Source organism: Nothoprocta perdicaria, unplaced genomic scaffold (genome assembly GCF_003342845.1).
Source record: "Nothoprocta perdicaria isolate Ctin4 unplaced genomic scaffold, notPer1 scaffold_41, whole genome shotgun sequence".
Taxonomy (NCBI): domain Eukaryota; kingdom Metazoa; phylum Chordata; class Aves; order Tinamiformes; family Tinamidae; genus Nothoprocta; species Nothoprocta perdicaria.
Window position 1 is genome coordinate 1,547,885 of NW_020455655.1, and position 26,610 is coordinate 1,574,494.

At 37.1% G+C, this 26,610-nt stretch overlaps 2 protein-coding genes across 4 annotated transcripts in view; one reads left to right on the forward strand and one right to left on the reverse strand.

Moving 5' to 3' along the window:
- Positions 1 to 12,530, reverse strand: part of LOC112952843 (protein unc-13 homolog A-like) — a 44,953-nt gene extending 32,423 nt beyond the window's left edge. The window contains exons 1-3 of the mRNA XM_026045783.1: positions 12,487 to 12,530; positions 1,804 to 1,833; positions 65 to 164 (exon numbers count right to left, since the gene is read on the reverse strand). Coding sequence (XP_025901568.1) covers positions 65 to 69 — 5 coding nt within the window. The 5' untranslated portion in view covers positions 70 to 164; positions 1,804 to 1,833; positions 12,487 to 12,530. The remainder of the gene's footprint in view (positions 1 to 64; positions 165 to 1,803; positions 1,834 to 12,486) is intronic.
- Positions 12,531 to 14,561: 2,031 nt separating this feature from the next.
- The window catches only part of WDR72 (WD repeat domain 72), a 98,075-nt gene continuing 86,026 nt past the window's right edge, over positions 14,562 to 26,610 (forward strand). For 2 of the 3 annotated variants that reach the window (XM_026045789.1, XM_026045790.1), the window contains exons 1-4: positions 14,562 to 14,752; positions 21,902 to 22,063; positions 22,997 to 23,103; positions 26,012 to 26,090. In XM_026045789.1, the coding sequence (XP_025901574.1) occupies positions 21,911 to 22,063; positions 22,997 to 23,103; positions 26,012 to 26,090 (339 nt within the window). In that variant the 5' untranslated portion in view covers positions 14,562 to 14,752; positions 21,902 to 21,910. Of the gene's footprint in view, positions 14,753 to 21,901; positions 22,064 to 22,996; positions 23,104 to 26,011; positions 26,091 to 26,610 lie in introns of those variants that run through there. The other variant, XM_026045791.1, reaches the window with a different exon arrangement.

Genomic DNA, 26,610 nt, shown 5'->3' on the forward strand with positions numbered 1-26,610 from the left:
TCTAAATCACTTAAAGGCAGTGAAGACACAAAACAAGCTACTGATAAAAAAATCTGTTACTTACAACATGAAGTCCTGCTCCCAGCAAGGTTGGCTTCCTTTTCTGTCTATCGTAGTGCTTTTTAAATTTTGGACTTTTAAAACAACATAGGTGTGGAATGCACCTGAAAAGAAGCAAAGACCATATTCCTAGTTTGTTACTGATCTAGAAGTTAGAAATATTTAACTCTACAGCTATAGGGATTTAATTCAAAACACAGTTAAAGATGCCTCAAATGTGTGCATCATTTAAGATGGCATACTATGCCAATAGTATTAACAGCTGCAGCTGATCAGAAAAGCTTTTTGGCTTGCCTGCATGGAATTCATCTTCCACTCCCCTCCAGCATCTTACATATGGATCAACACTGATACTTTAAAAAAGAGACTTTTTTAGAAGAACTGTTTATAAACTATAAAATGTGATATGTGGCCAAGCACACAAGCCATTTTTCAGTTGTCTGTATCCCCCACAAGTCAATCAGCCAGAATGAGTAGGAGAGCTGTTGCTGCCTACAATGAGGTCTTGAACAGGTTGCACCAAATTACACTGCAGTTAAAATGCATGAACGGAAATAGATAGGTCTTTACATCCTGTACATATATCTTCCTTATTCCAACTACAGATAACATTTGACATAACGACTAAAAATATTATATTTAATAGGAACTACTTGTTTCAAATAAACAAGGAATCAATGTTATCTATTTATTTTTAAAACTCAGTGTACCAGTCTTCTCAAATGCACCTTTGTTCTTACTGAACAAACTACTGACAGTCAATAGATTTTTAAGTCTGATGACTTACGATATATGGTGTCAACAATAAGCAATTCATATTAGCCCATTGTTCATTCCACGCAACTGATGAAAACAAAAAGGCAAGTTTTCAAAGTGTTTACTAGTTGCAAAATCTGTTTGTTCTCAGTTTCATTTGGCTGAAACCTACTATATTTAACTCCAGCCATTTTGAGCAATGCCACCTAGATATTTTCCACAAAAACCACAACCACCTTTGTGCACAAAATTWAAACTCATCTCCCTTAAATGCAACCACAATTGCCAAAATACAGATGAACAAAGCATATGTGAAAAACATCTTACATTCACTTTCAACTCTCATTTTTCACATTTAACAATTTCATGACCTATGTTTCGAGAGCCTATCACACACTCAAACCTGATCATCTTGTGTCTTTTCCCAGCTCCACTGTTTTCTCTTTCCCAGAGCTCTGTCATTCGCTTTTTCAAATGGCTATTTCTCCAGAAGTTCCTTACCCCTTAGGACCCCTCTCTGAATCTAGACATCCCCTTTACTACTTTACTTCTAACTCATCCTCTTATTCAAATTTAAAGAGTTATTTCAAGAATGAAAAGGGGTTTTTTTTTTTAAGTCCTGTAACTACAACATTCAAAAATCTATTAGAAGTATTTATCTTGTAACAAAACTGTTTTTTTTTTTTTTTAAATCACCTCTTGAGTATCAATAAAATATAACATTTAATTGCTGAATACAGCCTATACCTAATTTATATAGTTGTTAGTTAATTATGCTTCGGCATACATATGCTTAAGAAGCATGTACTTCCTAACAGGGAAAACTCAGGCACCATCTCCTCCTCATGGTGGAGAGGCTRAACGCTGCATTCTGTTTATACTCAAAACAATTTCTCCCAACTCTCATATACCATCAATATACGATACACATAATCTCTTCCAACAAAGAAAATATAAAGCAGAAATTTAAAGAGAAATGAGACTTACCAGCTGCTTCATTCAACCTTCCTTTTTTCACTATATAAAAAAAAGTGATTGATTACATTCAAATAACACTTTAATTACCCTTCCCAATGCATTTTATCAAAAAAGGATGTCAGCAGTTTTAAAGATATACCATAAAAGAAAATTAGCTCTTTAATCATGATTTTGTTCACATTTTTATTAAGATATGATTCCTTACAGCCTTAAGGAAAATGGAAGAATTGAAAAGTCTAYGCAACTTGCACAAGTATCTTTCATAATAATTACATATAGTAAACCATATACGTTAGCATTGCAATTATTACTGCTCCAGTAGTAATTTATACAAAACACTAACAATAAATAAAAAGTACTGCTTTGTATGCAGTGTTTAGTGTTTGCTATGTTTAATGTAATGATATGTACTGCATTGACAGTTTCTCATATCAACCATTTGCCTGGTTGGTAGAAACAACCCCTTTGCCTGGTTGGTAGAAAACAGATCCTCCAAATTATTAGAGGATTTACAAGGAAGCAAATCTGTGGGGGATGTGCTCCAGTATTGTTGGAAACATGTGTTACCAAAGTGGTGCAATTGGAGAGTGAAAGTAGTGCTCAGAACCCAATATTCATTCTATGTATGCCTCAACTCTTGTTTACCATCATCCCACAGATTGCATGCTCAATAATAGCTGGAGTAGATTTACTTGAAACAGAGTAGTTACTTGAATCATAGATTTGGGGAACTCCTTGCCAAAGAAGGTGGTGTGACACAAGTAGTTTACATGAATTCTAGAAAAGACTGAAAACTATTTGAAAGAGAAATACACTGGAAAGAGAGTATTGCTAAATAGAAAAACAAAACAAAAAAACACTCCAAATTCCTAGCAAGCTATTATAAAAAAGGAAGATGACACCTAGCAGAATTCTTTGCTGTACCTTGACAGACTACTCAGCTCCTGAATTCTGAACAGATTAGGACTGAATGAGGACATGGAGTGGTCCTGTCCCTAAATGCAACAGCGCTGGGCATGCACTAAATAAATTAGATAAACATTTTGAGACCTCTGGAGTTCAGATTCTTCTATGGCAATGAGGCCAAGGCACAGAAGCTTGATTTCAAACACGAAAACTTTCCCCTGGATCTGGTCTTCACTGTTTCCCCCCACACACACCATGGGCACAAGAAAAGCAGAGAATGGAACTGAAATCAGTTCCAAAAAAAGAAGGACATTTCCCAAATCCAGAGTTGTGCCTATCATTTATGTACAGTAACTCATTCTACTTTACAACTGCCATTGCTTCCAGTATTATGACCAGACCTTGCATCAGGAAGGGAAGGCTACCAATCTGAGGTATGTCATCAAAACTAAACAAACTTCAGTACCTGGTAAATGGCAGCACTGTCTGTAATTAGCACTGATTCCCATTAGTTACATTACAGATGACTCCTGTGGTGGAGTGTATATAATCTCAAGTTATTAACAAATGATTCGCAGAAAATKGTGCTTGCTCTGTAAACATAATTACATCTCTATTCTCTCAGTATTATAACAAATATATAGTGAATAAAATATATTAATATGGCACATGGCTTGAAACAGCATTCAGAATTCTGTCTATATGGGGTTTCCCAGGTATCTATCAATTGTAAGGCCACAATAATATGCACAAAGGAATACTAAAAAGCAGCGTGTTCCCTCTGAAATGAGTGGATCAATATTCAGTCATTCTGAGCAGATGGMAAAAATTTAGTATGACCTTGAAGTAGAGCTAGAATGCAAGTATCCCAAGATGTTTGATAAGCTGAGAAGAGATGAATACTATGAAAACATACCAGAAAAGTTTAACAGTTCTGAGACAGTTAGACAAGAAGCTTAAACAAGACCTTTAATATTCCATTAACATTTAATGTTTCCTGTCACCATAGCTGAAAAGACTACTCAGCAATGAACAAATTCCTCTCTCCTTAGAGTTCCATTAYTAGATAAAATCTAAGTGTGATCACAGGGCTAAAAGTAATTGCAAAAAGACAGTGTCCATCACTGTCAACATGTTGCGGCTGAAAACCCTGCAACTTTGCAGGACAATGGTTCAATCGCTCTAAACTTTGGATTTCAACTGTGCCTTTGACAAAGTATACAGGTAGACTTTTCTCTTAATAATGCTGTTTTCTTTCTTTGTATTTCTATTACTCTCTAGAGCCCAAAGATGCTGTGGCCTCTGACAGAAGTTCAAAAAAGAGCAAAGTRAGGTTATCCCTTTATGTTTCATCATGCTTTAGTAAGATTGTCATCTTCTAAAGGGACAGATTCACCTGAGTTAAGGTGGTTTCATGCAAAAGCAAGAGTCACTGGTGGTGATGCAAACTGAACTCTAGCTGTTAAGCAACAGTAATTATTTAACAGTCAAAACTCACAAAAATAGCTAAGTGTTACAAAATTCTGCAGAGAGAATATATATACACATGGAAAGGAATCAATTTCTGTTTGTATCAATTGTATAAAACTCTTTAATTGCCAGAAAAACTAAAGCTATATTGCAGAATGCACTAGCTATATAATGCTACCATTTTCTRTATTTTATAAACTGGTTAATGTTTTATTTATACTGATTTGTCTGTTCTATAAACAACACAGAATTTTAGGAAATACATGGATACAACAGGAAGTGCACAACAGAGGGAAGGTAACCAAGGAGGAAAATATACTACCCATCACAAAGCTAGTTCAATTCTTCTCAACAGTTACAGAGCAATCGAATGCTCACCAACTGCATGTAAAGTTGTTTCTATTGCATAAAGAGTTCATCACTACGTATTTAATGTGACTGTTAGAGGATGCATTGGAGTAAGCTCTCTACCAACTAAAAAATGATTAATCCAATTCTGACTTCCACAGACTTAAGTTCCACTCTGCAGTATTACTTTGATTGAGGGAAAATGCCCCAAAGCTGTACTGTGACTCACAGTTACAATACTTAAAATCTAATCATGTCATCACTAGGTATATGATCAACTTCATGAAATTTAGAGATGAGTTTAAAATTTTGCTACCTTATCAATGCATGCATGCTACCTGAGTTGATTTGAATGAAATAGCTCTGCCATCCCACAGAAATTAAGCTTGCTCCACAAATAGCTATGCATATCATCTATTTCACTGTTACATTTAGAACASAGATATTGTCAAAAAATTAGAAAAAAAAAGTCTCAGTCCGCAATTTTACCCTGCCAGGTCCCCAAAGTTTATTACTGCTTTCTGATTCCCTTTCCACTTGCCTACCATCACCTACCTTATTTTCCTTATTCTTGCTTTTATCTTTTGCTTAGCATTCCTAAGCATTCTATGGAATTATATTTCATTTGCAGGATGTTTATCTAACAATCGGAATGATTCCAGTGCCGCTCAAACTCTGAGAAAACTTTCGCTTTCAAGGCAAATAGACAGAKGCCATTGAACACTCTGAGCCACCAGCGGACTCCAAGAACTGCAGCAGTTCAACTGCTATGCAAGTGCAGTTTACAGACTGCGCTTTCTTGGCTTCTCTTGAAGGAGGCACTGCAAGGAATCACTCTCCTTTTTAATTATCAGGCCACATCTGCAGTCTACTAGGCTTTACAGCTTTCTCTAGCTGCCTACTAAACATTTATCACATTTGTACAGAAGTTTGCTTAGTAAGAAAAACCTACCTTTTATACAGAGAAGCTCCATTCCAGTAGTTTTTTTAAGAGGGGATTTTTTTTTTTTTTTTAAAGAAATAGAGAATAGTTGTCTTGGTGAAGATTAGATTTCCCTTTTCCCCCCCTAGCCCCGCCACCATTTCCTGACTGTGTGTGCTTCACTTCTCCTGTATGCTCCTCCCATGCTCCGCATGGACCAAAGCCAGCCAATTGATGGACCAGTAAAGATCAGTGACAAATTCTTCCTCCCTGTATACATTTGCTGAGATTGAAGCAGAGAGGAGAAATAATAGTTATTTCCTCACTCTTTATCTGCTGTATGCAGCTGTCTCCAGGCTAAATACATTTCTGAGTGTCATTTCTGCCAGCAGTAACACCCACTCACAGGGCCTGTTTCATGAAGGACATATACTCCAAGTTCCTACACCTTCATTCTAGTATACTCACAGTATCTGAAAYGGAATATAGAAGGTTTAATTTTTATGCACACATCCAAACATTCAGGATACCCTTTTGCTGTATCAGTTACAATTAAATATATGTAGGATTAGTTTTCTGAAATAAGTCATAAATATTGAACATAAGGAAACAGAAGCTGAATTTTAGTATGCTTCATGAATTGAAGCACCACAAAAGTATAGATAACCAGGCCCCTTGATGTGGAATACTGAGGTTTTCCTACTCTCAGATAGGACCTCTGACTGCAGCAACTTTGTCCAAGTGGTGCCAAGTATTACACTACATCTGTCATCCAAAAGTCACCTATTCTGAAATTATGACTTAAGTGATGAGGGTTTTCTTCAAATAGGGATAATTCAGTCTACGCATATGAAGAGAAAAAAGGGACAAAAAGGGTATTTACAAAAAACAGCAAAGTTATATTTCAGGCGAGTATTTTTTCTTAGAAATGGTCTCTTAAAACAACAAAAAATATCACTTTTGCACAAATCACATTTCTAGATTTTTAAAAGCTTGGTCACAGGTTTCTGTTTTTTTGCCTTTTAAACTTCAGTTAATGGCTCCATTTGAATGGGTAAAATGCACAAAGGACCATAAGCAGTCAGACGACACTTTGAGCTGGGAAGAAAACTATTAATTTAAACTTACATAAAGAAAAAAAAACTCCACTTTCCCTTGAATTCTTGTGCTCCAACAGAAGAGCACTTCTGTCAGGAAAAGAGCCAGCAATGTGGTTCATTTACTTCACTGTGAGATCTCTGTCAAGTATTTCTCACATACACAATTAGGAATGTTATGGTTGTATAGTAGGAAGTATATAGAGAACAACGGAACAGAGGTAAAAGGTCACTCTGTCAATTGAGAACAAGGTATATGTAAACACTCCGTTTTCCAAATAAAGTGCTTATGATATTTAACAAGAGTAATGGAAAACACTGAGTTAGAACAAACTGTGTCAAGAAGCAGTKTGAGTAAAGGGCATGAGCGCCGAAGCTGGAAGATAACAAGCATTTTTCACAAATTAAAAGTTCAGCACTTTCCAGTAATTGCTTTACTGCTTATTCATGTTCTCCTTATSAATTTTCCTTTCTGCTTTTATCACTTGGCTAATTTCTGACACTACAGTAAGTCCTATAATTTCACTGGAACTAAAAAATCCCACTTTGCAGACCCAAACTCAGAATCAGTCTTACACTGAAAAAGGAAACCAAAAGTATCACTTGCCTTGCATTTGTCTCTAAACCACAGCAAAACTGTCCATACTTTCAAGATCACTGTATTTCAATAGAACAGAGTAAACAGCATGTGCCAGCTGATATCTGACATATTGCAATGATGAATTTCCAAAAAATATATTTTTTTTGGTCCAAATTCTCACCCACTGTTAAAGAAAAGTAATGTTTATTTTCACTATTTCTGTGAAATTATAAACTTTTCTAGTGAGGATTTGCTCCAATACTYGAATTTATTAACAAACTGAAGCCTGACAGCATCATTCTGTTAATTCATGAAAAGTAAGGAGATTTCAGACTGATGATTTATGTACTTGGCATTAAAACTACCTACTGTTCTTCTCAGGAAGTTCTTTCTCTACAGGATACTTGTAATACAACAACAATGGTCATGAGCACATGCATTTTAATACAATATAGAAAACAAGGAAGAGGGCATAGTGGAACACTGATTGCAAAAACGTGTGGAGGATAATCTCTCAACTCTCACAGTGAAGAGAAGGAAGTCCAGTGAGAYTTTAACATTTGTAGAAAAAAAGTAAAAATAATCTTTACAGAGAAAAGAATTTTAAATTAGTAATAACATTTTTAAATTAGTGCAAGAGCAAATTCCTTGCTTTCCCTACATTTCTATTTTTAAACAACTTATTCCTTTAGAATCCTAGCATTCTATCTTTCCTTCTCCTAAAATTGCCTTCTTGAAAAGAGTTTCTTAGATTTTTGCAAATTCCTAAAACAGTGAGATAAATTTTCATCTGATAAACCTGCATGGTTACCTCTAGCATATGAAGCAACATGCCAGCCACCTTAAAAAAACTGGTTTTGACCTTCCATTCGAAATTATTTATTGCCTTTAAACAGAACCAAGCATGAGAAGCGTCTTCTAGCTAGCTAGTTCATTTCTACCTTCTACAGGTATAGATTCAACATCCTCAGATGTATACTATAATTTTCAAGAGATTCCACAAGTAATATAAGATTTAAAAAATGAACTAGATGAGCTCAGTCCTTGCTTCCAAAAGAGAAGCACAACTTGGCTAGGTACAATAATGAATGTATTCCAAGTTTCAGAAGGATCATTCTGACAAATTGGCTTGATGTACCCAGCTTACCTTATTTTCAAAAGAAAGCAAATGAACTGTCATTCTTTATCATACTACTTATTTCTCATTATCTAGTATATACCTATGAATTTTAATGAGAAAAATCTATTCACTAAGATTTTGGAAATGAACAAAAAGAAGCCACAAGAATAGTTATAAGAAGTTTAACATGCAAAGATACAAGTAACCTGTCACATACTTGTATTCAACAAATCTTACATGTTATATTTACTGTAATTAGAAGGTTACTAGGCTAACAACAGCCTTGCCCAGCAGTCTATTACAGAGAAATGGTATTCCAGTTATAATTATAAATAATCTAAGTGACTCAAATCTTGGAGTTCTGAATAACTTAATATCTGGGGTGTGACAAAACCGTAATTCTTAAGCTTGCCCTATGTATCCTGGGCACAGAATGTGCCCAGTACTTTTGATTACAGCCCTTGAGCTGGAGTACTGTTCTCAGTCAACTCCATACATGCCTCCTCAATAATGTCTGGACCACTACTACCCAAGACTACTACCTGGATCACTGCAGCCACATGTCACCAAAAATATCTCTCCAGTTGAGTTCTTCCAACATCATTTCTGTCAAAATTAAATGATCAATAGGTAGGATAGACCAGAAACTACTTTAAAAAAAATCGAAATACATACCTTTGCTGTAAAAATTGTTTTGCTTTTGAGAATCTAAGTTAACCATGATTTTATAAAAGTTATTCCTCATTAGTTAAGAAAAAAATTAAATTGCTTGCTGCCACTCAAACTCAACTGTATTCATTTATAGCTATAACTGAGGAGCTATATGAAGTATTAAGTTTTAATTCCTGTTATATTTGGGTAAGAACATCAGAAATGCAATAGCAAATTCTCAAAAGAAGCTTAGCTCACTAGAAGCTCAATGAAACATAAAATCAGTAACTGAATTTAAAAATTCCTAGGAAAAGGATGCCTTCCTGTCTCTTATATGGATGTTCCTTACACAAAGGCATGCAGACTTCACAGTCTTCCTGCACAATTTCATTTTACATGTAGAGAGTTCTAGTGGCTAGAGTCTAATTGCTCCAAAGGATATCCATGACTTGTCCTTTTTGTTTTCAATTTAGCATGAAATTCTCAAAAGAAAAGCTGTACCATACACCAAAACAGGTTTCCTAAGAGACTTTTCATATTTGGGGGTTGGGAGGAGAAGGGGGGGGGGGGGGGGAGGGAGTCAGAATGTCAGATCTGAGGGGATATCTGAAGTTTGCACCTAGTACAAAATCAACTGTGAATCAACTATTTCTATAGACATTGGGGGGGGGGGGGGGGGAGTCAGAATGTCAGATCTGAGGGGATATCTGAAGTTTGCACCTAGTACAAAATCAACTGTGAATCAACTATTTCTATAGACATTTTATTCCTTCCTGCAATTACGAAATGTTGGATATTTCATGAAAACAGTCTTTTCTTCCAATTAGATAACTTAAACTGAATTAAAACTTTTGTGGAAAAAAAAATAAAATTTGCTCCCTTTGCTCCCTCTAGTGTCTTAGTTGGAGAATTGCATATACTTTTCAACACGGGAAATACACAAACACATATTTATGTTTTTGTAAATTTAATTAATAGCATTGCTGTGCTAAACTGGGAGGCTACAGCATTCTTATTCTTTGAAAAAAATCAATAAACTATAGCTTGTAAATTCAGTAAAGAAAGAGATGAAAAGATTGAATTCTGCTTTGAAAGCACTTCTTGCTTATAAAATTTCCAACTTCCTTGCCCCTGGAAAGTAACTGTGGCATTCTATAGTTGCCCCTGGAAAGTAACTGTGGCATTCTATAGTTGCCCCTGGAAAGTAACTAAGTAGGGCCTTTTCTCACCTGTACTTACCAGAGCAATTTCTGAAATTACATTTATTCTCATAAAAACAGTGTATTAATCAATAGAATCCTGAAGCATTCAGAAGATACCCATAGTTTTCTTCGCAAAACAGCTCCACTGACATGAAAAATGACATTTTTTTCATCAATATTTCATCACATTATATCTAATAAGTTCTCAGTCCTTGATAATTCAGGCCTAATGTAAATTCGGCTAATGCTATTTCATGTTTCAGCATGTGACATGTGTCAATAATGCTGTTAACCACTAATTTCTCATACTCATCCAAAGAATATCCCTTGATCACTAATTGAGACAAGGTAAGTATTTTACTTTATTCAAGTTAATTTGCCATTTATTCAGATRGAGAGTCAAGTCCTTAAAGGCAGCTGAAGAGACAGTGGAAACTAATTACTTACTTGCAACAATTATGATGGAGACTGAAATTCTTAAACAGCCTGAAACATTAACAGACAGTTGAGCTTATTTCTCATTAAAACAAAATTGTTCAGGGGCAAAGCTTTGGATCAAATAAAAGGATCCATTTTTTACATTACTAAAAGATCTTCCAAAGTGTTTTTCATTAATATGTCAGGAGATGTTCACAATGAAATTCAATATTTTCAYSAACTTAAAAGATGAAAAAATCAAGTCACTGACAATGAAAGTTAGCTACACAATGACTGACAAGCCTACTGTTGAAGTCTAAAACAGAACATCTGTGTGGGAGACAGTGTTTGCAATCAGCACACACATCATACAGCAAAGATGTATCTTTAACACAAAAATCTCAGAATACCTTAAAGGCACATCTACCCTGCCTGCTATAATTTATCTAATCTTTACTTACATAAAATGAGATTAAATGTTTTGCATGCCAGGCAGAAAACTACAAATATAAATTATTAAATTTTTATAAATTATAAAGCAAGCACGGGCTCAATAACAGCATTGAAAATAATGCCAGAATAACTACAGCAAGTTCAGCAATTAGGAGCTGAACACTGTGGTCTTGGGGCATAAAGGGTCCAACAGTACAAAGCAGAGAGCCCCCCTTTTCCACAACAGAGAAGCAAACTCTACTGAGCTCAAGGGCATCATCAGTTTTCATTAATATTTTCTGTGCATATTCTCTCTTTCTCTACCAGGTGTCAGGTGTGACACTTCCACTTTTGATACATTTATCCTGGACTATTATTCAGGATGGATTTCTATTCAATATATATTCTACAGATGTAACAAATTACATTTTGAGGCAAGGTGAGTTTTAAAGCTTATTTTCAGATGCAAACCAAGCAGTCATATTGGAAGGTAGGCTGTTAAGTCTGTTTCTCTGTATATATATCTTACATTCATACTAGAAACATCCCTTTTTGGTGGATGAATAAAGACTTTGGTCTTTGACCTCACTGAACTACCTTTTGTACAACTACAATTCCCATAAGGGACTTGATGGCTGCTTAGCAGCGACATCCAATGATTCTTAAAATTCTAGATTCTGTTCTTGAAACACGTAAAAATCTCCCCATCTTGAAACAGGAGAATACTAAAGTTTCCTAATGTTGAATATATGGTTAAGCTTGAAAAATGGAGGCAACCAAGATACCCTAAAGAGAACCTAAGAGAGATCCCAAGGTGACTTGGATCACCCAGTTTTGCTTTCAACATGGCTACCACCAAATTTACCAGAGGAAACCCTCCAAAAAGGTTCTTTCAACCWAGATGCTAATTACAAGGTTCTTGATCTGTAGTGAAAAAAAAATCTAAACATTTCTATTACAGTTCTATTTTATGAATTTATCATTTGCTTACATAAAGTTATTTAGAAAGTCAATATACCAAGTCTCAGCTGAAAAGAATTCTACTGCAGCTGAATTTGCTGAAAACTGAACTACAAAACTAGTAAAACAAAAATAAAAAATAGAAAGAWAAATAAGTTTCAGATACTGCATTTTTCTCTCCTTTAGATTATTACTTCTAATACAGTCTACAGATTCACACTAAAACTACATYAACAACTCCAGTGTATTCTGAGTAGCTTCTTCAGCATTATATCCTTAGCATAATTATAAAATGCCTCAATAACATGAAAATAAAAACACTACATGCTTAAGCCAATATGTTATTGTATCAAAACGGGAGCACTATCAGCACAAAAACTGCACCTAAATCCCCTAAGGTCTTCCAGGTTTCCTTTATTTTTCAGTATCTCTCAAAGTAATTAAAAAAAAAGAGAGAGAAAAGCAAACAAGTAAATTTAGGAGACTGTATTCTTAGCAAAGAAATACTTTTACAAGGCAAAGCGTGACAAAATTTGTTAAGTACTTCCATAAGATTCTGACAGAGTACTTCAAGTGTAAAAACTCACACGTATACTGTATTCTCCAGGTGTGCTCTTGCTTCTCAAARCCACATTCTGAACAAAGAAAATGAGAAAAAGGAAGCACAGAGAGTCAATAGTATTACTGCATTTCCCCCTCTCTCCTCACATCCACCCAACTCCATAGTTTACTACAATTTAAAATATGAAAGAACACCTTAAGTTACACTCCACACAACATGAGGTAGTTATATTGTGATACACTCTGCTAGCTAGCCTCAAACACTAGCACCTGCAAATAAGTTTGATATCCTCTCAGGGAAAAAAAGAGAAAMTGGATAAGCTAACTTTACAGCCTGTGACCAGAGCCCGCCCCCTGCCCCCACCCCCCAAAAAAGCTAACACTCTAGTGACCTCACTAGAGAAGAGCTACTCTCCCATTCCTCTCCCTTCCTTCCRCCGGGCATAAATACTCTTCACTCGGTATTTAAACAACTGCGCTCCCATCTGTGCCCCTAGCMCCTCGCGCCACGTGGAAGACACGAGAAACTAAGATGGCAGCTTCTTATATGGGAGCCGCCCTGGGTGGGGCGTGGTGCTGCGTGCCGGGCTGCTCAGGGGGCACGTGCGCAACGTGAGGCGAGCGCGTCGTGCCGTGCAGTGAGGCGAGCGCGTGCGCAACGTGAGGCGAGCGCGTCGTGCCGTGCGCAACGTGAGGGGAGCGCGTGCATAACGTGAGGCGAGCGCGCCTCGTGCCGTGCGCAACGTGAGGGGAGTGGGTACATAACGTGAGGCGAGCGCGTCGTTCCGTGCGGTGAGGCGAACGCCTCGTGCCGTGCGCAACGTGAGGGGAGTGCGTGCGCAACGTGAGGCGAGCGCGCCTCGTGCCGTGCGCAACGTGAGGCGAGCACGCATCGTGAGGCGCAGGAGCAGAACGGTTGAAGCCCCAGCCCAGGGCCCCCCTCCCCCCCCCCCCGCGGTCTTTTCCTGTGTCCTTCTTTTCTCCCCAGACTTGGCCCCGTGTCTCAAAGCCGCTGTGTATTCCCGTTTTCTCCCTCCCGCCGCAGTGGCCGGTAGGGCGCTGAGAGGACGCGGCTCACGGCAGGGAGAGCGGGTTCCCGCCGGTCGCGGCTGGTCCGCAGGCAGGCGGGTGAGAGGGCGGGCGCCGCGCTGGGCGCAGTCGCCGCGGAGCTGGGTAGAACCTGTTCCCGCGCCTCGCTGCTCGCGCCGCTGCCGCCCGCCGTGCCCGGCGAGCCGCTGCAGGTAAGAGCGCTGCTGGTCTCCTCCGAGCCGCAGGGTTTGGCGGGCGCCGCGGGGGCCTCGTGCTGCAGCGAAGCGGCGCCGCTGGCCCCGGAGGGGAGCCGAGGGCCGTGCCGCAGGCTGCCTTTTCACGGGTGAGGAAACTGCCCTTTGCGGTGCTACCGCCGAGATCTCCCACTCGCGGCCCATTTCATCAAAGTTTCTGGGAGCTTTTTTGAAGTAGTTTTCCCTTGAAAGCTCGTTTAGGTCCTCTGTAAGTTTAGCGTCAACTATATAACGTCTTATTAAAGTTTAACGCTTGGCATTAGGTGTCTCATTTGCATGTGCATTTTTCCCGTGCCTGTGCCGCCGTGGGACGCGTTAAGGTCCGCGCTCGCCCTGGGGACGCGCGCGGCGGTGCTAGAGCGGGGCCACCCTCCTCTGTGTCCGTCCGGAGGGGCTCCTTGGGTAGATTTCCAGCCGGACAGACTTAAGGTTTAAAAGAAAACCTTTTTAAAGGAATCAAATGACTTCTCCATTTTCTTTTCCAAGTTCTTCCTGCTTAGGGATTGTAGAAGCTTGCTCAGTAACRAAAATAGTTGGGAGGAGTCATTTTAAAGAGTTTATGGTGTCCTTGAGCCAATGTTTCTGCCATGATTATGGTTTTAGTCATCACTAGGAACACTAAAACTGCTTTGTTAAAACTTTACTTAAGTTTAACATAGCACTAATGCTACTGAAACAAGTGTCTTGAAAGTGCTTATTGTAAAAATGGTTGCAGTAGTGAGCTCTTTGCTCAGAATGTGTTAGCTGGTGGTGTTGTGTTGCAGGTGAAGAGCAGGCTTTYTTCTGTGTGTGTTAAAACTAGAGGTTTACCCTAAACAGGACTGTAAACCCTGCATTGCAATGTAGTGAATCAGTTTTGAACTTTGATTCTGCCGTATTATGAAGTCCTGTTGCACTTCAGCAGAAAAGTCTTGTTGCACTTCAGATTAGACTGGATGTATACAATCTGTGAGGACTGTTTACACTAAACAGCTGCATGCCCCATTACAAAGAGCATAGGACTGCATAGGTAAGTGAAACTACTCAAAAAAAAGGTTCAGTTCATAAATTTTGATAATTCTCTTTGGGAAGGATTTGATTATACTAGTAATTTGGGATTATTGCATCACTGTGTAAGGGCGTTATTTTGTTTTATTCCTAGAATCTGATTTCAGTTTAGTTTATTGTTTCAACATTCCTGAGTACAGTCTGCCTGAACCAAAAACATTATCTCTCTCATGAACAGATTTTTTTCTTAAATGAGTTCAAGGTCATGTAAGAAAGACAACTTGAGGGTTTTAAAGTGTTGAGCCATATCCACGCTCTCTCAGTTGAAGATCTTTTTTTGTAGGTTTCTCAAGTTTAATATGTCAAGATCTATACCAAATTTTGTATTTTTTGCTTTGAACCAGGATAAATGAGAATGAATTCCGTAAGATTTTATGATTAATTTATTGCGGGGTCCTTGATATTCTGTATAATTATATAAATGCTAACATATCTCACAAGACTTTTGCTTAAATTTATGTGAAGTCTTGATGTAGACCACTCATTCCAATTTATGTAGGGGATAAACCTGAAATCAGAATTGTTGTGGTAGAGTACTACTTCCAGATCAGCTTCTGTTGGAGTCACTGGCTTTTTTTAAAGGATATAAATGTCTCCCTGGCTGAAGTCATCTAGGCAGTATTGCTGACATAGAAAAACAGCACTTTTGAATATGAGAAGCTATTGTCTTTCAGTAAAGTACACTTAAAGTATATGAAAATATATAAAACAATCTCTATATTTAGGTCAATAAGTCATTTTGCAGAAATCAAAGCTCACATTTAGTAGAAAGTGATAACCCTCATTTTATGTTCTCCGTAAGAAATTGGCAAGCAAATTTTGAAGTATCTAATTAAAGCTTCACCTCAGCAAGGCTKCTTACAACAGTTTTTGGTGAGAAGTTTGTGAACGTTTGAATATCTTAACGTAAGTGATAGCATATTTATGCTTAACGCTTTGAAAAAAGCAAGTAATTCACTTATATTTAAGACTCTGCAGTGCTTAAGCAGTATATAATTTCCTCTGGGTTCCCAACTATTCCATGTGGTAGACCATTCAAACATTATTTTGGAGCAGTAAAAAACGATGAAAAATGTCCAGCTTGTAAACAACTTTCTATGTCTGAAAGAATGATTTTTTCAAATAAACTTTGCTTATGCATAGAACCGTGTTAAATGTGGTGTAAAACCAACTCTATTAGCTCATATTCATTGGTTATTGTCATCTAAATATTTATACAGCTATTTTGATTTTTTCTTTTGTTCTCCAGGTTCTCTGGAGAAGAGAAGGCTGAGAGGGGATCTGATTAATGTGTATAAGTTCAGGAAGGGAGAATGCAGGGAGGAAGGGGACAGGCTGTTTTCACTGGTGGCCAGCGATAGGACGAGGGGTAATGGCCAYAAGCTGGAGCACAGGAAGTTYYRTCTCCAGGTGAGGAGGAACTTCTTTACTGTTAGGGTGACAGAGCAGTGGAACAGGCTGCCCAGGGAGGTTGTGGAGTCTCCTTCTCTGGAGGTCTTCAAAACCCGCCTGGATGCCGCTCTGTGCCGCATGCTGTAGGTGTGCCTGCTTGAGCAGGAAGGTTGGACTAGATGATCTCTAGAGGTCCCTTCCAACCTTGAATATTTTGTGATTCTGTGAAATCTCTGATATAAATGCAAGAAAATGTGAACTTTTTTGCACACTTTTTCATTTTTCCATTTAGCAAAATAACATCTTGTGAYACTTTTCTAGCAAGCTTAGAATAATTTATTGAGTTGCACAATTACTTCAAGAAGGTAAAGCTTATTCCATACCCTATGATAGTGTGTAAAGTACAAGTGTTCTGAGTTGCTGATGTTTCTGCTGCCCATTTTCCAGTTTAGGTGCAACGTAAACTATTTTAATTAATATTGTGTCACCAAAAGGTTTTGAAAGGGCCAATTGAATTCTGCCAAAATAGAGTCTTTTGATGAAAACATATCTTTATTGATTGTAGAAGAAGAAAATCATTCTTAAAATGAAATCCAGAGAAAAATCATATCCCTCAGAGAAAATTTCTGAGTGGCAGGCTGAGATTAACATCATAAAATTGAATTTGTGCTGCAAACCTTTGATGTAATCAGCAGCTGGGAGATGGTGTTGCCCTTACTGTGCTCTTTCTGATTGTGGTGAATTATTGTGTGGAATGAAATAAGTGTTTCTTGTGTCACTTGTTCAAGAAATACAAACAAGGTATTACTAGGTGGTTCTTGCTAGTTAAAATGGGTTGTATTGATTCCTGGTCCCAGTCTCTTGCTCCCTTGGACTGCAAAAGCAGAATGTTCACCCTCTGGGGAGACTGGGTGTCACTCAACAGTGACTCCTCCAGCTGATTAAGGAGTAGCACTGACAGGTCCCAAGAGAAGTCCCTTTAGATTTTTAAGCTGGAAGTACAGTGGCAGGCAGGGTCTCCAGGATGAGAAGAGGAAGCTGTTGAAGCTTAAGAGGAGGAATTAGAGTGCTGAGCTCATCTAGAAGATATTAAAGCATGAGGAGTCAAGATGTAGGGAAGAAATACAGATGACTGCAGTAATTTACTAGTTGCCTGCCATCTGATTAGAGTAATGAAGAAAAATATTTGAAATAACATTTTTGATGTTCCATGTCTTAGAAGAGCCAGTTAGTAGTTCTATTGTATGATATGACTCTAATTGTTTTTAATAAAACTTCAGAAATCTCATRATTAAATGTTTGCTTTACTTTTGCTGTTAATTACTTCAAATACCTTCTCCTCATCTTTATCATCTTTGCGTTTATTGTCTGTAATTTCCTTGGAATAGTTATCCCCTTCTCGCTTATCCTACCACCTGTATTGTTTTTCTGTTTCCTATATTATGTTTCCTGCCTTCTTCCCTGTAGCCTCTGTATCTCCACACTATTTCCATTTCGCCTCTTTCTCAGTACTCTGTTTCTATTTTCTAATTTATTCTGTTGCTCATACCTACATGAATGCGCTTGTATCCTGCTGCTTTACAAATTGCAAAATCTTGTTGACCTGTGTTTTCAGATTTATGGATAAGAAAAAGCTTCTGAACAGTGCCTTATATAAGGAGAAAATCTGTGGGCAGCATCATGAACACTGACGTAGTATGTCTGCAGACTGACGCAGCACTGTGTCCCTTCTGCATCTTCAGAACGTTTTAGTTATGAAATATGCTTATTATGCTTATAAGAGCATAACTTCAGGATATTTTCATGTAAACTTATCAGGCTTTGTACTTAATCCTTTACTACAGTGATGAAGCTAAAAGGGAAAGAAAAATGACTTACACTATTTTACCTGGCCATCAAACAAATTTAGCTGAGAGGCAGAACAGGGGCAAGCAGTTTTGCTAGATGGAGACAGCATGTGCTGCTCCTACAAAATTATGTTAAAAATGGTTTTTAATCAGCCTGGCCCATGTAACCCATATCTTTTCTTCAAATATTTGAATCCCTAATCTAATACAAGCTGTTATGTGTTTTTCAGCACTGACAGCTGTTTCTGTTTTATTTTGTGGTTATGCTCATTAACACATATTTAGAATAGATTTTGAAACAATTGATCTTGTGTTAATAATCTTGTGTTCATAGGAAGCATAAAATATAAATGTAAACCCAGGAAAGGCTTTCTGATAGACTGTTACCTATGGAGTGGTTTTGCATACAAAGATTTTCCTTTAGGCCCCTATTTTGCCTAAAAAAGATACAAAATTCTGTTTGGAAAYTTTGGTCAGGGATTGATATGTAGCTATGGGAGGGCAGTGTCTCAATCAGTGCTCATTTATTATATGAGTGTTTGAATATTTCTGAATGCTAGTTCTAAGGACCTTGTGTGTGGTTCCTACCAGTGAGAAGTGCTGAATTCTGAAAACTGCGCTTAGAGGTCAGTGTTATGTATTTTCTATATGTAAAAATATGATTCTTCTAACTTTAGTTAATAGGRTAACATTTTCAGGAGATTTCATACAGGGAAGTTTCTTTTTTGAGCATACTGTGTAAATGTGAAGGCCAATGAGATATGTAAGTCATAGATTTGAATGGAGGCAGAACAGAACCCATATTTTTCACTTCAAATCACTGAGTATGCACACCTGCATTCTACTGAAACCTAAGCTTTAACCTGTTTTTCCAATCACCTGCCTTTGGATGATCATTTTGAGAAAAATGCAGGACAGGTGAGGTGTGTGTGTGTCTGTGCTTAGCAGCAATTATGTGACAGACTGGAAACATAACCGCTGCTGAGAGCCCACCTGCTTTTCTCTAGGTCAGGAAAGCAAAGCCTGAATATGTTTACTATATAGGAACAAGGCCTTGTGGGGAAAGTGTATGCTGAGTTTATTGCAGAGCTCTTTCTCTGTGATGCCATTCAGATGTCCCTGTGGCACCTGAGTCCTTCACGAATCACTGTCATGAGCACCAGGAGTGATAAGGTGCCTAAATGTCTGCTTAGCAATACATCCAGGATCACAGACCTCTTAGACTCTGGCCTGTTAAAGCTTTTGACTGGAATTTTGCACATTTTGCAGCTTCTGTAGAACAAACGATGTTATACTCAGCTTTTAAAATGAAAGCTACGGTACAAGTGATCTGAAGTTGCCAAAACAGTAGATTGAAGTCCTCAAAATTGTGCAAATTGGAGTCATTTTCCTGTTTAGCAGAGGTTTGTGCTGTAGTTCGAAAAGTTCATAGAGCTAGGAGCAGAATAGGTGAAGTGTGACAGATTAGAATAACCTGGTACAGTTTTAACTGGGAACAGTGTTTTTTGGACAACCGTGAGGAAGTATTTCTTGGTAATATAATTTTGAGGGTCTGTAGCAGGACCAGGGAAAAGACAGCATTTTAAGCAGGGAGGAGTGGGGAGCAGGAGCTAAGAACTTGATTAGAAGTTGGATTATGGRTTAATACTGTGAATCAGACATGCTTCAGCAGGCAGAGCTGGAGAAGTTTAACATGTGCTGATAAGCTGCATGTAGCACAGATATGCCTTGGGCAATATTTGACTTTGTGGAAACATTTTACCTTTTCCAAGGAATAGTCTGATAAATATCTGTTGATAAAATATAAGAAATTTTGCTCTAGGTGCCATCAGTATCACAAAGTAGCTTTGATAAAACTAAATATTGTCAGACAAAATGTGAGTATGTGCACACGAGTATATTTCTAGGAAACCTCTTAGAGGAGAAACTTATGTAAAATATTTTTTGTCTTGTACATCAAATTAATCCAAAAGAAAAGTTAACTGAAGTAATTCAATATTTTGTTTTCTCTTTGTCTCTCAATGCAGCTAGTATCACAGGACAAATTCAAAATGTTTTTCCAAAATTATAATCTAAATATACTCTCACCTATCTAATATATTTGCAATAGTTGCTGTATACTAGTGACACTCATAGAAGTCCAAAATGGTGTCTGCAAATAGCAAATTTCAAAGGCTTTCTTTCAGTTCTTAATTTGTTTCTGACATACATCTATGTTCTCTGTTGTATTTGTTACTCATCACTTAGCAGTAGGTCTTCTACTAAAAATACTAACCTTAATTTTATAGGAAAATGTAATTTATGAGTCAGAATTGAGGTTTACGTTGAATGCAATACTTGTTTTATGGTATTTAACACTAATAGAGCATTCCTATGSTGCAAGTGTAAATGACTGATATGCAACAAAAAACACAGAGCCTCCTTGCCTTATATTAAACTTCCTTGGCAGTCACCCTTCTATAGGGCCCATAAAAATGGCTAAGCTTTGCTGATACCTGAAAATATATTTTAGAGTTGGGCTAAAACAACTTTCATTTTGTGCTTAACTAGATGGGAAAAGAGCTCTTTACTCTTGGGTATGATAATTCATGTGATATGAGATTTAAAAATAAGTTTGAGAAGTCAGTTCTAAAGTTAAAATCTTAAGTGTCTTTCAGTTAAAATCGTGTCTTTGGTATATGCTGACAAACAGTGATCATAATGTTATTCAGCTGAGCAAACTTAGTCTTATAATCTATTGATGGTCAAATTTTAAGTTCTCTGCTTTTAGCCTATTGACTAAGGTTGTGTGCTAAGTCTTTCTACATTGACTTGGCCAGCCCTTTTTCTTGGTAAATGAGCCCTTTGTCTCACATCTTTATGAAGGAACAAAGACCATCCCTCTAGTTCTGTATCAGTTAAAGCTTTTAGAAGTAGTAAGGACTGTATATCTTTTATCTGTATCCCTGCCATCTCTTAACTGCTGCTGTTTGGGAGTGAGTACCAGGTTTGTCTCCCAGATTGAATATACATAAAAAGCAGCTTCTATAAATTTTCTGGTTTGTGTTTTTAACACAGGAGCTACCTTTCTTCATGTGACTTCCCAAGGCTCCATCAAGTGCTGCAGATCATGCCTTGAGATGTTCCTAAGTTATTCCTTTAGCTGTCCATGATTCTTCAGGCCCTGTGTTTTAATGAGATTGCAGCTTTCACTCCTAGCTCCACTGCTGTAGCATCTGTTATTGGTGCCTGTTTCATTTTAAATCTCTAATTGCTAGGGGCTTTTCCTCTCCTTCTCCAGAACAAATGGGAGCATATCTTATCAGTGGTAAATTTTGCTAAGTGGCCACTCTGAAGCTTTCCAGTGCTGCTATTGCCTTTTTGCTGAAAAATAAGTGGCATAAAATATTTTGAAAAGAGCAGTTAAGATGTATTATTTGAAACTTAAGTGACCCTGCATAATGATGCATCTGAAGAGATTAAGTGGCTTGTTTCTTTTTGCTTAGTCATCATTAAATCATTAGTCAACACCTACTGTTGCTCAGACTTGTTTTCTTTTACTTGAGATGCATGTAAACACTTGATATATGAGTAATCTCTTATTTACCCCCTACTTGAGCTGCTAGTAGTCAAAATTGCCCTTAGGAAAGTTTAAAGACAGTTTCAGGCTTCAGAGGAGCAGTCTTTACAGAGTTGCTGTACAATTCAATTTCAAGTGATAGTATATCTGTAAATGAGCTAGTGAGATACTAGTCTCAACTGAAAAAAAAAAAAAAAGCCTCAAAACCTGTTTTCTGCTTCTCTTTGCAGCACTGTCTTGAAACTAGCTTTTTCAAATGTTGCCAGATGGTTTCATGCTACAAAAAATCTTCTTGACTTGTTTCTGTTTTCAGGTGTTGACTATGAAAGTAACAATACAGGCTGTGGCAGTGTGGGGGAAAATAGCTCCTTCTCACAGCATCACGGCCATTATGATTACAGATGACCAGCAGACAATTGTTACAGGAAGTCAAGAAGGACAAATATGTCTCTGGGATCTTTCATCAGAATTAAAGGTTTGTGTCTGCTGTATTACAGTCTGCCAGACAGATGGGATTTTCGTCTTTTATTATTAACAGTGAGATTATCTAGGCTACTGCACTTAAAAATAATGTGGGATTTTGGTTACAGGAAACTCATGAAGCAAAATCATAAAATGATGTGTCTGCATAGGCCACTGGTTATTTATAGATGTTTCATGTTATCATTCAACTATATGTTATAGCTTGTGTCTGTTGAGTAATAGTGGTAAGTAAACATGTGTAATTGTGGTTCCTATCCTAAAAACAATATCTTGAAAGACCTTTAATTTCAGACACGTTTCACATTTTCAAATACCCGTTTGGAAAACTAGTGTCCTACCAGCTTAATAAGAATCTTTGTATAAAGCTGGATGTAAGATGAAATAGGTATAATATATATCTGTTTTGTTTTGACTCAGTTTCATTTTGTTTTTCTTAAAAATGTAACAGACAAAGCAACTTAAACTTTTGTGTTCCTAGAGCTTTGTTTCTGTTCTTGTTGCACATCTGTGCCATTTTGTACCCTGGTATAGCTTYGAACTTTATCTTGCCCCTTTATCAGGCTACATTTTCCCATACAGATACGCTGTACATACAGTGAACCTCACCAGAGTCAAAAAGATTAAACACACAACATTCAACACATGCTTAGGAGTTTTACTCTGTATGTTTATTACTTTGCCCCTCTTTCTGCATACGGCTGAAGGACAAATATCCTGTACACTGTCCCTTTTATAACATTTGAAGCCTCATAAATCCTTTAGAATGGGCAGTGTCAAGACTACAGTCTTACAGAGGCTGTTTTTTGTTGACTTTCTGCAAACTGCATAAATTCTAGAGTCAGGCTTTTGTATGTTTCAGAATCTCAAACTATTACTTTATCTGATTACATTATTAAACACTCTAACTATTTTATTATTCCCCTAGGTTTCATCTAAAGAAATTCTGTTTGGTCATACTGCTTCTGTAACTTGTTTGGCAAAAGCAAGGGACTTTGAAAAACAGCCATATGTAGTAAGTGCTGCTGAAAATGGGTAGGTAACTGAATATTTGATTATTTGTTATTTTTGAATCATGAAATGTGTGACGTGTAGGTAAAATTCTAAACTTGATAGAAGATTTTTGTTCTGCTTCTTTCATGATATGAAAAGGATAGCAGTTTCTTAAGATAACGACTGTTTCTCGTAAGTGGTAGGCTAACCAAGAGTTGATCTTGTGGTCTGCAGAATCATTTGGCAGATTGATAGCCCTGTAGTTGTCAGGACAGTGAGTTGGATGAGCTGTTCAGGAGTCAGCTAGGCCCCATTCAAATGGAATTATGCTCAGATTATAGGGCAGAATTAGCATGATTAGAAGTATTGTAGTATTATGCTTTTTTCTGTTCCTTCTTCAACTCAGTTTGGAGAAGTGAATCAGTAAAGGAGGTTAATATATATGAGTTATGTTTGTTCAGTGATCAGATCTGGAAGCAAAGAAGAGATTGTTCTTAAAATGTGCACACTGCCAATCTTTATTTATAATCTGACTTGCCACATTAGAGTGTTTCCTTCTGGCAGTYTCCAATCGTGCAGCCTTTCTTTTCTATGTTCATTTGGTCTATGGTTTGCATCATACTTGTTTTGCAGTCTTTGTAGGTTTGTGCTAAGAACTTCTGAGTATTTGATAACTCTTCTGGCTGTGATCTGAGCCTGTACAGTGTTTAGGAATTCAGCCACTGAAAGCAATCGGGGTAGTCTCTTTGTTCTTTAGAGCTTTTCCTAAACGCTTTTGTTTTGCTTCATGATGGTATTACCTTGTCACTTGTGTTCATCTTTTCCAATTAACAGGACAGCTCTGTTAAAAGCCTGTTACTAGGAAGAGCTCCTATCCTTTCTTCAAGCTATACCTTCCAGACCCTTAAGGTTTCCTCTGTCACTGAGAAGCTTGTTTATCCTCCTTTATAACYAGCTCCATCTGTTAGGATCTCTGTCTTGTTTTCTCATTCTGTCATGGTTATAGGAGGGGATAACTAAACAAACTGGATCAGGCTCCTTAACCTTCAAAGGTTTGGTTGCCCCATTGAACAGTTTATAGGAGATAGTGGTAAATAGGTACGGAAAGGAAGGGGAAAAGACAATGGAATTAGTTGATTTTTGTTTGTTTTGTTGTTTTTGAGTTGACCTCCTAAGATTCCACCCAGGAATCTGAGTTGAAATTATTTTAATTCTGAAGTTCTGTACTGTTTCTATATCATATGGGGGAAAAAAAGATAATTTACTTCCAAAATGTTTGGATAAAAAGCATTAAAAATGAGGTTTTTGCTCTAGATAGTATACAGATGTTCACATTCTGAAGGTTCTACCACTGAACTGATTACTAAGTTTCTCTATTACAGAAGGGCAGAGCATCCATCACTGATGCATGGAAGGTTACAGCATGAAGATGAGCTAATTATAAGATGCTTCATCTTAAGGAAATGCAGGGTTGGTCAAAAGGTGTTTTTCAGACCCATGAATCATTTCTTTGCCACTTTTAAGCTTCCATCATCTTCCACTTGGAGTTGTGGAAATTGTGTATAACTTACTCCCCCTATCTTACTTCAGAACCTTTTGTGTCTTTGTATAAGTGATTATCCCAGAAGGATGAGTATTTGACAATATTTTTATACTTTGTAGGAGAACTTTGAAGTTATCGTGCAGTGGTTGAAGAACTTTGACTGACATGTTGTATATAGCATATATAGCATGTATTGTATGATGGGTTTATCAGCATGCAGCTTTCAGATTGTTTCACTTTTTTCTTGTTGGTGCAAAACGGTGAATACGTTTGCAGTACAGCGTGCAAAAACCATTTATGTTCATCTGCTTTCTGTAAATTTTGCTGTATCATGCTGATGTAGATGAAGTGGTAGGGTTGACGATCATATATTCTGATATAAACAAATACATTGGCTTTAAACAAAGAACACAGAAGTTTACTTTGTAGGCTTTTGGTCTACAGACATACCTATATACTACAGATGTATAAATTTTATTACTTTTGCTAACCTGAAAAATTCAAAGTAATCTTTTTTGATTATTGTAAAATATGAAAGTGAGTAGATGAAAATGTAAATCATTAAATAGCATTTCTGACATATTAAAATACTTTTCTCCGGTGTTTAACTTCTCTTCTAGAAATGCCTTAAAATATAATATCTGAAAATCACAAAATGATTTTTTCAACTAAGAATATAGTTACTGTTTAAACTTTGGTATTAGACTTTTTTAACATTTAGTTGTTGAGCTATGATGACTTATCTCATGTAACTTTATGACAGTTAACTTGGCTGTGTTTCTAGTAAACTGATGACCTTGTATGATGAATATTAAATGAGGAAGGCTGGCTAACAAGTTTTTCTTAAGTATTAACCTTAAAGGCAATAAAGTGTAGCTAAAATGTTATATAAACATACCTGTTRCACAGAAAAGTGCTATATCAATAACAGACTTGAGAAAGATCCTCATGGTGGCACTGTTTCTTCTTAACAGAAGCTGATGGTTCATATCAGGAACTAGTTTGCTGCAGCAGATGATGTGTTACGTCTTTCAGAACATGTGGTTTAAGTTCAGTGAAATGAATCACTTTTGGAGGATGTAGTTCCAGTGAATGATAGTTATAGCGACACATTGACGAGCCATAATGGCAGTATACCTGCAATTTGTTGTAGACCAGAGTTGGCCTTAAAGTCAGGTTTGCTTCAAGGCAGCAGGGTGTAATTACCAAAACAAAAAGAAACAGGTACTGTATGTCATCCCCTGCTAATGACCACAACATTTTCTTACCCAGTAATCTGTAACAAAAAGCCACATAAGCGATCAGACTGCACTTAAGTACAACAGTAAAAAAAAACTTGGTGACACAAAATTATTCCAGCCAATTGAGTGGAAATGACAGAGAATAATATGAAGTTATCTTTGGCAGGGAGATGTGTGTTTGGAATGTTGCTAGTGGACAGTCCGTTGGGAACACAAAGCTTCCTTATAGGCATACAGCAATTTGTGTAAGTATAGCAACTTTCATGAAATATTTCAGTTCATTGCAAGAAGCCTTTTGGATTCATACTGTAGTATTTTTGGAAACGTATGGTTTTAAATGTATAGCTCATACTTCATAGGAGAAAAATTGGTTGCAATATAAGTAATTTTACCTGTTTCTTTTCTTTTTTTCATTTCTTTCTAAGAAACAAAGCTTCTGTATTTGTACTCCTTAATGGAGTCTAGCTAATCCTTTTTAAGCTGCAAATGTCTGGAATGTAATACCACTGTATTTGCATCAGGTAGTTGTAGAAATTGCAACTGTCTTGCAGTTTTCACTATTGAAGATATTGTCCTATTTTAAAATTATATGGAAGTTTCAAATTTAAAGTTGACTTTTAAGGATATATATGCAACAAATATAGACAATTGTTAGGAAATTTAATAAATAAATAGCTGATTTTTAAATGTACTTGAAAGACTTTGATTGCCTGCTAACTTTTAGAAGACTACTCTGTCCCCTTTTCAATGAYTTATTTTCAGAAC